At 46.6% G+C, this 17,048-nt stretch overlaps 3 protein-coding genes across 3 annotated transcripts; all 3 read right to left on the reverse strand.

Moving 5' to 3' along the window:
• Nucleotides 1–684: 684 nt before the first annotated feature.
• On the reverse strand, nucleotides 685–5,402 carry LOC131264925 (protein artichoke-like). The gene is made up of 2 exons (XM_058267188.1): nucleotides 5,200–5,402; nucleotides 685–4,279 (listed from the first exon to the last, which is right to left on the reverse strand). The coding sequence occupies exons 1-2, from the start codon at nucleotides 5,400–5,402 to the stop codon at nucleotides 685–687; spliced, it is 3,798 nt and encodes a 1,265-aa protein (XP_058123171.1).
• Nucleotides 5,403–5,998: 596 nt separating this feature from the next.
• LOC131264926 (protein artichoke-like) lies at nucleotides 5,999–9,693 on the reverse strand. The gene is made up of 2 exons (XM_058267189.1): nucleotides 9,674–9,693; nucleotides 5,999–9,593 (listed from the first exon to the last, which is right to left on the reverse strand). Exons 1-2 carry the CDS (start codon nucleotides 9,691–9,693, stop codon nucleotides 5,999–6,001), a joined length of 3,615 nt encoding a protein of 1,204 aa, XP_058123172.1.
• Nucleotides 9,694–10,408: 715 nt separating this feature from the next.
• On the reverse strand, nucleotides 10,409–16,833 carry LOC131264927 (protein artichoke-like). Its single transcript, XM_058267190.1, has 2 exons — nucleotides 16,769–16,833; nucleotides 10,409–14,045 (listed from the first exon to the last, which is right to left on the reverse strand). The coding sequence occupies exons 1-2, from the start codon at nucleotides 16,831–16,833 to the stop codon at nucleotides 10,409–10,411; spliced, it is 3,702 nt and encodes a 1,233-aa protein (XP_058123173.1).
• Nucleotides 16,834–17,048: the final 215 nt, after the last annotated feature.

A 17,048-nucleotide genomic window follows, 5' to 3' on the forward strand; every position in this document is an offset into this window, starting at 1 on the left:
TGAAACTAGTGCGTGTTTCGGCTGTTGTTAAGGTAATAAAGTTGAATACTGCCTACAGCTGTATCAGCCTTCGTTAGCAAAGAATGGAAGGGCTACGCGAAGAAAACCAAAAACCCGTATCAAGAACTTGTTTTTGTTAGTGGGCTCACCTATCGCTCATGTTTTAGAGGTCAAATAAAAAACAGAATCTTAACAAAACATTTCGCTTTTTCGTTAGCAAGGTTATGTCCCAATGCGTACCACCGGTCGTGATTAGCACCAAGTTCTTCTGATTCTGTTTTTCTTCTGTCTGTCGATTCTTGCTCCGGGATCATGGGTCAGCGACTTGTGCGAGAACTGGTTATCAAAAGAGATGTACAGATATGTGGTTGGTGGTAACAAAACTATCCCTATTGTTAGCAAATTGTTTTCGTTATAAGCTAAGCTTGTTCAAAGAAGTTTCTATATCATTAATATTTCAAACAAAGTTTAGAAAGTTAAACAAAGTTGTGTTGATGTATAGTCGCGATTGAATCGTTCGGAACACTCGCAAGTGGTATTATTAATCAATAAGGTGACGATGCCTTACTTCGAATATCTTCGCCTCGTCTTTTAGCTGAAATGTTGAAATTTTGAAATAAAAAAAGAGACTCTTAGTTTAAGTAAAGTAGTCATTTTATTTGTTTATTTTTTCAAGTCAATTCTTTAGAAGCAGCAAAGCCCGTTTACTTCCTTGGCGCAACCACTCGGCTCATCTTCTTGGGGTTTGAAAACATACTCAACGAATGATTCCTTCATCGGTGCTTCCAAACTACGAAGAAAATCGCACTTCCATTGTTGTCCCTCCAGTCCGATCGATTCCAGATCTTGGAATGCCGCGAGCAGGTTCGAAATTGAGAACGTATCGAAATAGTTTCCTCCGAAGATGAAGTGCTGCAACGAGGGGAACTTTCCAAAAACGCCCAAGTCCAGGCTGGTGAGATTGTTGTTCGAAATGTCCAGATGAATGAGATTATCTTGCTTGATGATTCCATCAGTTTTGATCTGCTGCACGTTGTTGTCCGATACGTTCAGCTCGCGAAGACCCTGGAGCTGCGTGGACAGGGCACCAAAATCAAACGCAGTGAAATTGTTGAAAGAGGCATCCAGATATACTAGGGTTTTAAACTGCACAAAACTGTTCAAGTTTGTGAAACGATTGCGTTCCACGGAAAGGTGGTTCAGAACACTCGGAGACTCTTTCGTTTGGTTCACCTCGATCGAGGACAGTTGGTTATCGACTGCGGATAAAATCTCAAGGGTTGGTGAGATTTTCAGTGACGTGAGACCATTGTTGTCCAGTCCTAGGGCGGAAACTGTATTCTGAAACGCTGTCGCAGTCAGATCGAACGTCACGAACTTGTTGTAACCCAGATCGAGCACCTGAATTTGCACGAGGTTGCTGAACAGCTGAGGGTGTAACGAGCTTAATTTGTTGTGAGCGAGATAAATTACATTCAGCCGCGAAACTCCATCGAAAACGGCCGGATCCAACTGCTCAAAGCTATTTCCCTCCAGGGAAAGATACTCCAGGAAGTACTGCTTGCGGAAGATTCCTTTCGGAAGTGTGGAAAGCTGATTGCTACTCAGATCGAGTTGGGTCATATTGTCGAGGCTATCGAATATTCCCAATGGCAGGCTTGTCAGATTTATATTTCGCAGCTGCAATTCCTTTACGCTGTACGTCTTGGTGAACAGGTCCTTGTTCAATGTTTTCAGTGGATTCTCCGAAATATCCAGCGACTCAAGTAGAGCAAGGGGATCGAACACTCCGGGCTCCAAGGTCGAGAGGCTATTATTTGACAGCGTAAGCTCCTTGAGGTAAGGTACATCCTTAAAGAAGTTCGCTGGAAGTCGCTTGAAGTTTTTGTTATCAGAAATTGCTAGCGTTTTCAAGGATCTGGGCGAGTGTAGGAAGTCCGCAGGCAAGCTGGCGAATCGAGCACCCTGAATATATAGCTCCTGCAGTATTCTCTTGTTGCTGAGCAGATTCTCAGGAACGTCCCAGTTTACTGCTGAAAGCGAAAGTTCTTTGATTTCTGCCACCGCCGCAACTCCTCCCAAATCCTCGAAACCTTTTTCGTTATTACTTATGTAGAGTTCGCGTAAACGTTTGAAGTGATCGAGGACATTGGTTGAGATGGCCGTGAATTTATTGTCCGATAAATCTAAGTTATCAAGCGATTTGAATGCGTCGAACAGATGGGTGTCGATTTTCGCCAGACTGATATTTTCCAACGATAGCTCATTGAGCTCTGCCAAACCGTTAAACGTTTCGAACGTCAGGTCTCCGAGCGGATTGTGGTCTAACTCGAGTGTTTCCAACTTCCAAAGATGGCTGAAACTATTGTTCAGCGGACCGGTAAGCCGATTATTTGCCAAACCTAACGTGGTGAGACGCAGGTTGAATTCAAAAGCGTCCGGCGAAATACGTTCAATACGGTTGTTGTCCAGGTGCAGCGTGTTCAAGTTTTTGTACTGCTTGACGTCAATGGTCTCGATTTCGTTGCCGGACAAGAGTAGTTCCTCCACCGACTCCAAGCCACCGGAAGTCGCGCTGGATTTAATATTGTTATTGGCCAAAGTTAAATATTTAATCTTCGGCAGAGTGGTTACAGCTTTCGGTATGGCCTTCAAATAGTTGTTGTCAATGTTCAAATTCGCAAGGTGTGTATTATTGGCAAATGCGTTATCCAATAGTTCACTGATACGGTTGCTGTCTAGATCCAACAAATCGAGATGGCGAAGGTTGGCCAAAGAAGTTGAAATATTGCGAAGCCTATTAAAACTTAGGTCCAGGGTTTTCAACCGTTGAAGAGGTGCAAACGTTTCTGGATCGATGTAAGTAAGCTTGTTTCCTTTTAGCATAAGTGTACGCAGGAACTGTTGTTTCGAGAAAACGCCCTTAGGAAGCGCTTTGATACCGCAGTCGTCCAGTGTGAGAATTTTGATCTGATGCGGCTCAAGGAAATTTTCGTCGATCAACTCGATCTCGTTATTATCCAGGTAGATCTCTTTCAATCTGGTCATCCCATCGAACGAACCAGCTTTAAGGGCACTGATATGGTTGTTTTTCAGGAACAGCTTCTCGATCTTTTTGTTCTTTCGGAACAGCCCTCCTTCGATGGACTTTATTCCATTATCGTTCAAGTCTAGCACTTCTAAATTTTTCAAATCATCGAACGTACCTGGTACGATGTGCTCTAGAGCGTTGTTCTCCAACAGCAAGGTGTCCAACCTTTTCAGATTCCTAAACAACGCTCCCTCTAACGACTGCAGATTGTTGTTCTCTAACTCAAGCTCCTCCAACTTTTGTACGTTAGCAAAAAGATCGCGATCAAACTGCTCGATCGTATTATTCTTCATCTTTAGCTCCACAAGCGAAACGGTGTTGCGGAACAACCCTTTCGGTAGATCTTTCAAATAATTGTCCGTTAAGTCGAGGTCGTACAGCGAGATCTGCGATACAAACGTTTCCGGTGCAAGCTCCTTCAGATTGTTCGACAGCAGCCACAGATATTTCAGCATTGGCAGGGGTTCGAAAGCATTCTTTTCGATCGTTGAGATGCGGTTGTTCTGCAGTGCAAGTTTTCTCAGCAAAGGCACTCCGACGAATGCATTATTGGTGAGTTTTTCAATGTAGTTAAAGCTCAGGTACAACTCAGTGAGCTGGGCAAGATCCTCAAACAAACCGTCCTCCAACACCGAGATGCGGTTGCGATCAATGTTCAAATCGGTGAGATGACTCAGTCCGGCAAACAGCTTCCTTGGAAGAACACTAATCTTGTTGCGGGACAGCCGCAGTTCCTTCAGGTTCGTCAACCCGCGGAACGTGAACTCACCAACGTTGACGATCCGATTGCTTGCTACATTGATTCTCGTCAGGGTGGAAATATTGCCAAACAGGTCATTTTGCAGCTCCGAAATGCGATTTAGCTGCAAGCGCACGATTCTCAATTCACGCGCATTGGCAAACGCTGCCGGCGTTACAAACTGCACATCGGATTCGCTCGCGTCCAAGATTTCAATCTTGTCCCCATTTTCGCCTAACAGTGCAGGGGGAATAGTAGAAATTTCCGAATTGACGAACGAAAACTCAACCAAACCGCTCTCGACGGTGAGCTGAAACTTCGCCGAATTGATATCGCCCTCCAACTCCTCTTCTCGTAGCTCCAGTGTACATTCGTTCTCATCACACTCAAACACGTCCTCCGCAAAGCTAGGCCCTACAACACAGAGCATCAGCAATGCCACCGAGAGGCTAAAAGCAACGAAAAGGGGTCATGTAAAAGCACTTGAGGAACCAACCTAACGTTTCTACTATTCACAAAACAAAGTGTACCTCCTCATGAAGGATCCCATCGTTGCAGGCATTCCTCTTTACGGACAACTTCTGGGCCTAAACACACAACACACTTCACCGTCTCGCAACCGAAACGGAACTGATGAGCCTTCTGCAGCTGCCTGCAGTAAAAATACACGAATTCGATTGACCTTGACTCATATCAGCGTCAACGCTCACATTTATTTATTTCTTCACTGTATGTTGTAACAGGTTTGCATCAGGTCGTTCCTACCAAAATCTTCCATCATTCCTCTTTTTGGCCGTTTTGCATGATTAACACCCGGTGCCTATCTATCACGTTGTTTTTTTTCTGCCCAACCGAATCTTTACCAGTGGGACTAATCTTTCTTGCGTAACCTTTGGCATTACCGGCATCGTGCTACAAACGAGTTCTGGTCGCCGTTTTCACGACTCCCTATCGCGTCGAGTACCATCTGCACCGAATTGCAAAGCAATTCATTGTCTGTTCGTCTGGTGTGTGCTTGATAAATGAGCAGCATCATTGGAGGAATAAAAAACGGGTCTAACGATAACCCGACCCGATGGCATGAGACTGCTAAGGCAAAGCAAAAGATCGCGCAAAATTCTTATCGCTCCCAGTGAGCTGCATCATTTTGCACACGAAGTTCTGTTGGACCTGTGCTTTATTGCTACAAAAAAAATGTTTTAGTCCAAACAATAACTACCAGCTTATATTTAATAGTTTTGTAATTAGGAAAGCGAATTTTTTATTCATCTTATTCATTTCACATAGGGACACGTTTCACTCACAGCATCGTGGGTTTCAGTAAACACTTTACTTACAGAACAAATTATCAATCCTCCCAATCGTGCACGGCTTGTCATCGTCGATGTCTTGATGCCAGAAACGCCCATCTAGGAAATCGGGATCCCACGCCGTTCCATCCAGCCCGATCATCTCCAGATCGCTGCCTCCAAAGATGAAGCTCTCCACCACCGGGAAGTGCCGGTACGCGTCCATTTCGGGGCTGCCCAGTTTGTTGTGCGAAATGTCGAGCAGCTCCAGAAACGCGTGCATTTCGAGCTCGTACTGTACGAGGCGTACAACGAACGAGAAGAACTGGTTATCAAAAGAAATACGTGTTTGCAGAGGGATATTGTTAGCAAACTGTTTTCGTTACAAGCTACACTTGCCCAAAGAAGTTTTAGTTTCATCAAAATTTGAAACATTGGGGTGCCCATGGCGCAGCGGTAGCGCGAGGAAACAGCACACCACAAGTGTGAGATCGAATCACGAGTCTTGTACCCTTCCGTAATACGAATGGTAGACCTCCTATAATATACCGTCTTTCGTTCACATAAACTCTCTTCGGAGAGAGACCTCTTCCTACTAGGGGATGTCGTGCCACATTTAAAAACAGTTAAAACAAAGTTTTGTTGACGTATAGTCACGATTGAATTGTTCGGAATACTCTCAAAATTGCAGAAGTTGGCGATCGCCAACTATTGTACAGATGGTATTATTTATCAGTAAGGTATTTATGGCTTATTTCGAATATCTTCGCGTCGTTTTTCTGCTAAATTGTTAATCATTCTAAAGTTAAGCATAAAAACAGAGGCGCTTAGTTTGAGTATGGTAGTCATTTTATTTATTTTTATTTACAAGTCAATTCATTAGAAGCAGCAAAGCCCGTTAACTTCCTTGGCGCAACCATTCGGCTCATCTTTTTGGGATTTGAAAACATACCCCACGAACGATTCCTTCATCGGTGATTCCAAGCTGTGAAGAAAATCACACTTCCATTGTATTCCCTCCAGTCCGATCGATTCCAGTTCTTGGAATGCCGCGAGCAGGTTCGAAATTGAGAACGTATCGAAATAGTTTCCTCCGAAGATGAAGTGCTGCAACGAGCGGAACTTTCCAAAAACATCCAAATCCAGGCTAGTGAGATTGTTGTTCGAAATGTCCATATAAATGAGATTATCTTGCTTGATGATTCCATCGGTTTTGATCTGCTGCACGTTGTTGTCCGATACGCTCAGCTCGCGAAGACCCTGGAGTTGTGTGGACAGCACGCCAAAATCAAACGCAGTGAAATTGTTGAAAGAGGCATCCAGATTTTCTAGGGCTTTAAACTGCACAAAACTGTTCAAGTTTGTGAAACGATTGCGTTCCACGTAAAGGTGGTTCAGAACGCTCGGATACTCTTTCGATTGGTTCACCTCGATCGTGAACAGTTGGTTATCGGTTGCGAACAAACCCTCAAGGGTTGGTGTGATTTTCAGTGACGTGAGGCCATTGTTGCCCAGTCTTAGGATAGAGACTTTATTCTGGAAAGCTGTTGCAGTCAGATCGAACGTCACGAACTTGTTGTAACCCAGATCGAGCACCTGAATCTGCACGAGGTTGCTGAACAACTGAGGGTGTAGCGAGCTTAATTTGTTGTGAGCGAGATAAATTACATTCAGCCGCGAAACTCCATCGAAAACGGCAGGATCCAACTGCTCAAAGCTATTACCCTCCAGGGAAAGATACTCCAGGAAGTACTGCTTACGGAAGATTCCTTTCGGAAGTGTGGAAAGCTGATTGCTACTCAGATCGAGGTGGGTCATATTGTCGAGGCTATCGAATATTCCCAATGGCAGGCTTGTCAGATTTATATTTCGCAGCTGCAATTCCTTTACGCTGTACGTCTTGGCGAACAGATCTTTGTTTACGGTTTTCAGCGGATTCTCCGAAATATCTAGCAACTCAAGTAGAGCAAGGGGATCGAACACTCCGGGCTCCAAGGTCGAGAGGCTATTATTTGACAGCGTAAGCTCCTTGAGGTAAGGTACATCCTTAAAGAAGTTCGCTGGAAGTCGCTTGAAGTTTTTGTTATCAGAAATTGCTAGCGTTTTCAAGAATCTGGGCGAATGTAGGAAGTCCGCAGGCAAGCTGGCGAATCGAGCACCCCGAATATATAGCTTCTGCAGTATTCTCTTGTTGCTGAGCAGATACTCAGGAACGTCCCAGTTTACTGCTGAAAGCGAAAGTTCTTTGATTTCTGCCACCGCCGCAACTCCTCCCAAATCCTCGAAACCTTTTTCGCTATTACTTATATATAGTTCGCCTAAACGTTTGAAGTGATCGAGGACATTGGTTGAGATGGCCGTGAATTTATTGCCCGATAAATGTAACTTATCAAGCGATCTGAATGCGTCTAACAAATGGGTGTCGATTTTCGCCAGACTGATATTTTCCAACGATAGCCCATTGAGCTCTGCCAAACCGTTAAACGTTTCGAACGTCAGGTCTCCGAGTGGATTATTTTTTAAATCAAGTCCTTCCAACTTCCAAAGATGACTGAAACTATTGTTCAGCGGACCGGTAAGCCGATTATTTGCCAAACTCAACGAGGTGAGACGCAGGTTGAATTCAAAAGCGTCCGGCGAAATACGTTCAATACGGTTGTTGTCCAGGTGCAGCTTGTTCAAGTTTTTGTACTGCTTGACGTCAATGGTCTCGATTTCGTTCCAGGACAATTGTAGGAGCTCCACCGACTCCAAGCCACCGGAAGTCGCGCTGGATTTAATATTGTTATTGGCCAAACCTAATACTCTCATCTTCGGCAGAGTGGTCACAGCCTTCGGTATGGCCTTCAAATAGTTATTTTGAAGGACCAAAACCGTAAGGTACGTAGTGTTTGCAAATGCGTTATCCGGCAGCTCGCTGATACGGTTGCTGTCTAGATCCAACACATCGAGTTGACGAAGGTTGGCCAAAGAAGTTGAAATATTGCGAAGCCTATTAAAACTTAGGTCCAGGGCTGTCAACCGTTGAAGAGGTGCAAACGTTTCTGGATCGATGTGAGCAAGCTTGTTTCCTTTTAGCGTAAGTACTTTCAGGAACTGTTGTTTCGAGAAAACGCCCTTAGGAAGCGCTTTGATACCGCAGTTGTCCAGTGTGAGAAGTATGATCTGAAGCGGATCAAGGAAATTTTCGTCGATCAACTCGATCTTGTTATTATCCAAGTAGATCGCCTTCAGTCCGGTCATCCCATCGAACGAACCAGCTTTAAGGGCACTGATATGGTTGTTTTTCAGGAGCAGCTTCACGATCTTTTTGTTCTTTCGAAACAGCCCTCCTTCGATGGACTTTATTTCATTATCGTTCAAATCTAATATTTGTAGATTTTTTAAATGATCTAACGTGCCTGGTACAATGTGCTCTAGAGCGTTGTTCTCCAACAGCAAGGTGTCCAACTTTTTCAGGTTCTTAAACAACCCACGCTGTAACGATTGCAGGTTGTTGTTCTCCAACTTAAGCCGCTGTAACTTTTGCACGTTAGAAAAAAGATCGCGATCAAACTGCTCTATCGAATTATTCTGCATCTTTAGCTCCACAAGCGAAACGGTGTTGCGGAACAACCCTTTCGGTAGATCTTTCAAATAATTGTCCGTTAAGTCGAGATCGTACAGCAAGATCTGCGATACAAACGTTTCCGGTGCGAGCTCCTTCAGATTGTTCGACATCAGCCAAAGATGTTTCAGCAACGGCAAGGGTTTGAACGCATTCTTTTCGATCGTTGAGATGCGGTTGTTCTGCAGTGCAAGTTTTGTCAGCAAAGGCACTCCGACGAATGCGTTATTGGTGAGTTTTTCAATGTAGTTAAAGCTCAGGTACAACTCAGTGAGCTGGGCAAGATCCTCAAACAAACCGTCCTCCAACACCGAGATGCGGTTGCTATCAATGTTCAAATCGGTGAGATAACTCAGTCCGGCAAACAGCTTCCTTGGAAGAACACTAATCTTGTTGCGGGACAGCCGCAGTTCCTTCAGGTTCGTCAACCCGCGGAACGTGAACTCACCAACATTGACGATCCGATTGCTTGCTACATTGATTCTCGTCAGGGTGGAAATATTGCCAAACAGGTCATTTTGCAGCTCCGAAATGCGATTTAGCTGCAAGCGCACGATTCTCAATTCACGCGCATTGGCAAACGCTGCCGGCGTTACAAACTGCACATCGGATTCGCTCGCGTCCAAGATTTCAATCTTGTCCCCATTTTCGCCTAACAGTGCAGGGGGAATAGTAGAAATTTCCGAATCGACGAACGAAAACTCGACCAGACCGCTCTCGACGGTGAGCTGAAACTTCGCCGAATTGATATCGCCCTCCAACTCCTCTTCTCGTAGCTCCAGTGTACATTCGTTCTCATCACACTCAAACACGTCCTCCGCAAAGCTAAGCCCTACAACACAGAGCATCACCAATGCCACCGAGAGGCTAAAAGCGACGAAAAAGGGTAATTTAGAAACGCTTGTGACACCAAACTCACTTTCATACTGTTCACAAACAACGTGTACCTCCTCATGAAGGATCCCATCGTTGCAGGCGTTCCTCTTTACGGACAACTTCTGGGCCTAAACACACAACACACTTCACCGTCTCGCAACCGAAACGGAACTGATGAGCCTTCTGCAGCTGCCTGCAGCAAAAATCAGCGCCAACGCTCACATTTATTTATTTCTTCACTGTATGTTGTAACAGGGCATCAGGTCGTTCCTACCAGTATCTTCCATCATTCCTTTTTTTGGCCGTTTTGCATGATTAACACCCGGTGCCTATCTATCACGTTCTTTTTTCGGTCCAACCTGTATCTTTACCAGTGGGACTAATCTTTCTTGCGTAACCCTTGGTATTACCGGCATCGTGCTACAAACGAGTTCAAGTTGATGTATTCACGACGTTCTGCATCAAATTGCAAAACAATTCATCGGTCTGTCCGTTCGATGTGTGCTTGAACATTGAAGGAATAAAAACCGGGTCTAACGATAACCCGACCCGGTGGCATGAGACTGCTGAAGCAAAGTAAAAGATCGCGCGAAATTCTTATCGCTCCCAGTGAGCTGCATCATTTTGCACACGAAGTTCTGTTGGACCTGTGCTTTATTGCTACTAAAATAATGTTTTAGTTCAAATAATAACTACCAGCTTATATTTAATAGTTTTGTAATTAGGAAAGCGAATTTTTTATTCATCTTATTCATTTCACATAGGGACACGTTTCACTCACAGTATCGTGGGGTTCGGCACACACTTCACTTACAGAACAAATTATCTGCCCTCCCAATCGTGCACGGCTTGTCATCGTCGATGCCGTAATGCCAGAAACGCACATCCCTGTCGGCAATGTAGCGTTCAAGCTCATCTAGGAAATCTGGCTCCCACGCCGTTCCATCAAGCCCGATCATCTCCAAATCCTTAAAGCTACCCAGCACGTCTTCGATCGAAAACTGCTGGAACGCGTTGCCTCCGAAGATGAAGCTCTCCACCGCCGGGAAGTGTCGGTACGCGTCCATTTCGAGGCTGCCCAGTTTGTTGTGCGAAATGTCGAGCAGTTCCAGGAACGCGTGCATTTCGAGCTCGCTCAGCTCGAGCTCCTCCACGCTGCAGTGCGACACGTTCAGCACCTCCAGCACGGACATGGTGTGGGCAATGCGACCGAGCTCAAGCACCCGAAGCTCCTCGTTGTACGAGGCGTCCAGCTCCTCCAGATTGTTGAACCGATACAGCGAGTCGAGTTCGACGAATTTATTGTTCGCTATCGAAAGGCTGCGCAGACTGTGCGACGGAGAGTTATCGACTTCGATCGTCGTCAGCTGATTGTTCTCGACGTACAGTTCTTCGAGATCTTCGGTGATTCGGATCGACACCAGCTGGTTGGCGTCGAGATCGAGCTCGACCAGCGTTTTCGAGAAGGTCGTCTGCTGTAGGTCAAAGGAGGTGAACTTGTTCGACGACAGATCGAGCAGCTCGAGGTCGAGTGAGTCGTGGAAAATTTGCGGATCAAGACTGCTCAGCTCGTTGCCACTGAGATCGATCTCGCGTAGATTCTTCAAATCATCAAACAGCACGGCATCCAGCGTCTGCAGGTGATTGTTGTCCAGCGAGAGCACTTTCAGTGAGTAGAGATTCCTAAACACGCCATTTGTTAAACCATTCGCTAGCTGGTTTTCACCCAAATCCAGCCGCTCCAGGTCGTACAGGTTATCGAAGATGCCCATCGGGAGCATGCGAAGCGACATATCGGACAAGTCAAGTACCTCCAAACCCAACAGCTTGCTAAACACGTCCCTATCAAGCTCACCAACCGCATTGCCCGAGAGGTGCAGTTCGTCCAAGCCATCGAGAGAATCAAAGATTCCCTTCTCGAAGTGCTTGAGGCCGTTCTTTGTCAGTATCAACGTTTGTAGGTTGGACAGATCCTTAAACCACTGCTTGTTCAAACCACCCAACTTGTCATTGCTGGCAATGGCAAGCGTTTTCAGCTTCTTGTTGAAGTGGAAAAACCTTCCCGGCAGTGGTCCGGCTAAACAGTCGAACAGGTAGAGCTCCTTCAAGCGTTGGTTGTTCTGTAGCAGATCCTCGGAGAAGTCGATCGTTCCCGGGCCGATCGAGATCACCTTCAAGTTGCCCAGATGCTTGAACGTGTTGTCATCAATGCGTGACACGGGGTTGTGGTGTATGTGAAGCTTCTCGAGCATCTCCAGCCCTCGCAATGATGAACCCTCCAGTCGCTGCACCCGATTCTCGTCCAGATCGAGCTTCTCCAACGATGACATTCCGTAGAACGGGCTGCCACTCAGATCTGCCAGGCTCGAGTTTTCGAGCGACAGTTTTTCTACCTTTCGCAGATCCCGGAAGCTGTTGGCCTCCATCGTGCGAAGTGGGTTGTCCGAAAGGTGCAACTCTTTGAGCTTCCAAAGACCGGCGAAGCTGTTCGCCAACGGTCCTTCCAGGTGGTTGCTGGAGAGGTTCAACTTTTCCAGATTGCCATTGCGCACGAACGTGTTGGCGGGTACGGTGTGCAGATGGTTCCGGTCCAGGTCGAGCTCCTTCAGCGACTCCAGCCGCTCGAAGCTCTGTGGCGTCAGCGCTTCGATGAAGTTCTCCGATAGGTACAACTCCTTCAGCCGCTGCATCATGCTCCAGCTCTGTGGATCGATGTCGCGCAGTCTATTTCTCGTGAGCGAGAGTGTCGAGAGACGCATAAGCGAACGGAGAGCATCCGGTATGTCGTCGATCATGTTGCCGTCCAGGTACAGCTCGTGCAGTTGCTTTGCCTTGCTGAACATCGCGTCCGGAAGCTCGCGGAACCTGTTGTCCGATACGTCGAGCAGCTCCAGCCGCGGTAGATCGAGAACGCCCGGTGAGAGCTCCTCGAGATCGTTGTCCGCTAGGTACAGCTCCTCGAGGCAGGTAGAAATCGACGCAAACACCCCTTCCGGTAGCTGCTTGATGTTGTTGTTTTCCAACGAAATCTCCTTTAGGCTCTTCTGCTCGGCAAACAGTCGTGCTGGGATCTCCTCGATAAGATTCTCATCCAGCGACAGCGTGCGCAGCTGGGTCGTATCGTCCAGGAACCGTTCATCGATACGCCGGATGACATTCTGCTCCAGCTCGAGCTTCCGCAGCCGATCCGCTCCTTTCAGCGTGCCGGCTTTCAACTCTTCGATCTGGTTTTCGTTAATGTACAACTTCTCCAGCGACGATAACCCTACAAAGAGCCCCCCATCAAGCGTCGATAGACTGTTGTCCTCCAGATCTAACACCTCCAAGCGCCTCAGTCCGTCAAACGTGCCCGGAGCGATCTTCTGAATGACATTCCCCTCGAGCTGGAGCGACCGTAAGCTGTTAGTGTGCTTGAACAGATTCCTATCGAGCGCACGGATTTCGTTGTGCTGCAACGCCAAGTCTTCCAGGTTCCGCAAGCTAGCCAGCACGGCCGGCTGCAGTTCCTCGAGCGAGTTGTTGTTCAGCTTCAATATCTCGAGGTAAGTGTTGCCAGCGAACAGCGTATCATCTAGCCGTTCGATGTAGTTTTCAGTAAGTACGAGCTCCCGCAGAGAGGTCAGCGGAAGAAACGTGTTCGGGGAGAGCAGTTTCAGATTGTTCCCTTCCAAAACCAGCTCAGTCAGCGTTGTCAGCGGGCTGAAGGCAAGTGGATCGATTGAAGTCAGCTCGTTCTCTTTGAGAATCAGCTTCCTTAGCCCGGACAGTCCGGTGAAGGTGTTCCGCGAGAGCCCGGAGAGATAGTTGTGATCCAGGTACAGCTCCCGCAGCTGACCCAGCTCTTCAAACAACCGATCCGGTAGCTCCTCGGCGTGATTATGGTCGAGGTTGAGCTCAGTCAGCTGGTGCAAACCGGCAAACACCTTCCCCGGAAACTGGACGATCTTGTTCTTCGACAAACGCAACGTCTCCAGATTGTCCAGCCCTCGGAAGGCATGCTCCGCGACCGTCACGATCCGATTGCTTCCCAGATTGAGGCGCACCAGCTTCGACGCCCTCACGAACCCATCCTCGTGCAGTACGGTCAGGTGGTTCTTCTGCAGCTGCAAATACTTCAGCTCGCTCGCATCGTCGAACGTCTGGCTCTCGAGCTGCTCCACGTCGCAGTCCTCCATCTTGAGCGAGATCACATTCTCGTTGTCCGCGAACAGCGACTGGGGGATGGTCGGCAGCGAGGAGTACGCTATCTCCACCTCGACGAACGAACCGCCACCGCCGGTGCTGATGATCGCCTCGGACACCTCTTCCGGGGTGTCCAAGTAGATGTTCCACAGCTTACACTCGCGGCCACGCAGGTGGCAGTTGAAGGTGGCCTGTCCGGGGAGAGCGTAGCTCGAGGGCAACACCGCCAGCAGCAGTAGCACTGGCCATGCTGTAAACGCGCTGCAACGGGAGGTAAAAATAGATAGCTGTTGCTTAATTTCTCTCGTTGCACCATGGTAGAAAGAATATTTTGGCTCATTGCAAGAATGTCACATATTTTTTATTCACTTTGTATCGGTAGTGTCACCAACAGGTGCAATTTCTTTGATGCAGAAGAATTTTTAATAAACCGTAATAATTTGTTTGGATTGATTGGATGCATTAAATAACTGTATTTTCACTTTGTTCATTGTACTTTCAATATTCGTTGGACACTTCTGCTTTCAAATTATGATGAATTGATTCCTTCATCGAAAATTATTTGTCATTTAGAAATCACTCCTGTATGGCGAGCAAAGTTATTACATACTTTTGTATAACTTTCATTATGATGTGTTAGAAAAACATATTTCAAAATATCACCACTCGAAGCACTTTTCCTTCTATCAAACCGCGGGTCCTAGTAACACTTTGTCAGATGTTCATCCGCTGAACATCAGCACGGAACTGAAGTGGGAAACGTTTTGTTTTCGCAGGGAAAACGCTACGACCGACCCGAACAATTGGCCGCCGTGCGCGAAACTAGAATGTTTTATTTTAATTCATTCTGGCTCGGTCTCATTCCTCGGCCAAATATCTGCGCATCTATTTATTATCTTCCTGTTTTCCCCGCATCTCTCCCGGCCCACCCGGGGCCAACCGGTGGATATTATTTGCTTGTCGCACTCGTCAGCAGTGAAAGTAACGCGACGTCCCGAAGTGACGCGTGTCGAAATTTGGCTAACTGTGTGCGACATTTTTCGCGTCCGGCTTTTGGGCGGAAAATGCGAATATAAAAACTAGCGTCCACGACGGGGAAGGCGGTGGAAATTCGTTGACCTTTTGGGAGCGCGCATCCGCGCCATTTGCGTGCCGGGCCGGATTTTTGTTGATCAATATTCGAATAGGTTTATCGCGCAAACCACCAAGTGGGAAGATCGCATGCTTAGAAGATCACGCTTATTCTTACCTGTTCCTCTACGTTAGACACCACTTCATTTGTTTGTAAATAGTATCGTGGAAAAAGGTTCGTTGGTCCCCAGTATGGCGTTCAATTTGTTTCGATTTTTCTATTTCACCCATCGCTAAAGGAAGTGAAGACAAGCGAACATTGCGTGTTATTTATATGTTGTACGCCGTTGTTCTATTTATGTCTCCGCAACGATGAAAGTAATTCCTCCGTACATCGTACGTGGTTTTAATAATTAACAGTGCAGCAGAGTGTTAGTTTCGTAGGCCACCCCGCGACTCATGTTTGTAAAACAAAACATAATAATTGGATGTGTTTCCGCATCGTTGGCACAGGGCAAGTGAGAGGTCGTTAAGCGTTGGATTAGGACTTAATTTTGTTTTAGAAAACAGTGTTTAAATGTTTACTGATGGAAATACAATAGTATGCTATAAATTATACAACCACCCTTTCGCCATCCTTGGGACGAAGGACGAATATTAAAACGTGTCTGACGATCACACGACGGCACTGAAGATCATTTCTTCTCGTCGCGATGAAGATATTATTTCCGGACGGGGATGTGCTGTCTGTCATATTCTTTACCAGCCAAACGATAGAAAAAGACAAGTTGTACGTTCGCCCAAGCAAACAATAATGAGAGAGGAAATGGATTGTAGTTCGGGCGGATTCTAAATACAAGTGAAGAAGTTGTTTTCCTGCTTCCCCGTTCGATGTTTCCAAGATGGGTACTCGCAACGTGAACGTACCCCGAGAAAAAAACCTGAGCAACCCACCTGAACCAGACAAAAGGTGTAGCGAAACCAGGAGAATCTGATAAACGCTCGAGTAACTAGCAACACTCTCCCCATCCACGATTCGACCATCCGCAGCATCCGTCCTACGGACCGGATCGGATCCATACGAAGGCGTTACACAGTGCGTCATCTTGAATAGAACACGGAACGAATGGACAAACAGAGGAAAAATAAAAACGAGAATCATACCGAAGAATGGATAGAAAAATCGGCTGCAACAGTGACGGGGCCGGCGACGAAACGTGGTGGCGTCACGGCGCAGCCTTCTATTAAATGGCCGCCGTCCAACCGCCGTTGAAGCGCAGAACACACGGCACAACAACGGCTGCGGCAGTAGCAACAGCAGCAGCAGCAGCAGCAGCATCACAAAGAAGACTATAATTTTCCCGGCAGCTACCGTTTTCGTTTGGGTCTAATGTTTTATCGTCGAATAATCGAAATCCATCATCAAATCAAAGAGACTCCATTAGGAACCGGGGCAATGTCGACCGGTCTCGGTCGGGCCGAGAAGCGAGTGTATCGTTCTTAAGGAAAGTTTGAAGCCAATCGATTTTTCGACAACGAATTTTCCTGCTGGCAAGAATTTGCCATAAAACACTAAATACTTCTCCCTCACACCTGAAAAGGTTTATAGAATCGGTTAGCGTAACAAAAAGCGAAATTAAATGTATGAAATATATTGAAACAAGCTAAAGTGGTATTATATCGCCATAAGAGGAAAACTCTTTAATCCACTACAATATGGAATTGATAACCCATTTTTCATAGTTTTTATTGTTTTTCGTTCCAGTTTTAGCTAAATTTATACAGATCCTCCATTGAAAGAATGTGGAGGAAATCTGGAATTTTTTGTGAATTGTAAAGTGTATATACAATTTGTGTATCTTACACGATTCTATCGCACATTTAAAATCTTTGTTGTTTCTATAATGACATACCTCCTGGTGGATAGATGCATGTATTCAATGAACTGACCTTTGCTCAGTACCGGGAGGATCGTCATCTGTCCTCGGCCGAAAGCGTACGATGGTCGGCTGGTCTGGCAAAGCGACCAACCATTTTCTGCCAACTCATCGCCGCGTTGGTGGTGGTTCTGGTGCTCCTCTCGGGAGCCATCTCGGGGCCGTGAATTAGTGCTGTCCCGACGCGAGGAACGCGGATGCCCAAGTTCGGCTGCATTCGTTCAATCAATTACCGAACGAACTGCCACCGGCGGAC

Source organism: Anopheles coustani, chromosome 2, assembly GCF_943734705.1.
Source record: "Anopheles coustani chromosome 2, idAnoCousDA_361_x.2, whole genome shotgun sequence".
In the NCBI taxonomy this organism is placed as follows: Eukaryota; Metazoa; Arthropoda; class Insecta; order Diptera; family Culicidae; genus Anopheles; species Anopheles coustani.

Bases quoted from the DNA above. Each gene is read 5' to 3' on its own strand.
- LOC131264925 (XM_058267188.1), bottom strand. From the start codon at position 5,402: ATGCACGCGTTTCTGGAGCTGCTCGACATTTCGCACAACAAACTGGGC. The intron at 4,280-5,199 runs GTGCACGATTGG...CGTTGCTTTTAG, and splicing joins GACATCGACGATGACAAGCC to CCTCTCGGTGGCATTGCTGA.
- LOC131264926 (XM_058267189.1), bottom strand. From the start codon at position 9,693: ATGGGATCCTTCATGAGGAG. The intron at 9,594-9,673 runs GTACACGTTGTT...CGTCGCTTTTAG, and splicing joins ATGGGATCCTTCATGAGGAG to CCTCTCGGTGGCATTGGTGA.
- LOC131264927 (XM_058267190.1), bottom strand. From the start codon at position 16,833: ATGACGATCCTCCCGGTACTGAGCAAAGGTCAGTTCATTGAATACATG. The intron at 14,046-16,768 runs GTATGTCATTAT...CTCCCGTTGCAG, and splicing joins ATGCATCTATCCACCAGGAG to CGCGTTTACAGCATGGCCAG.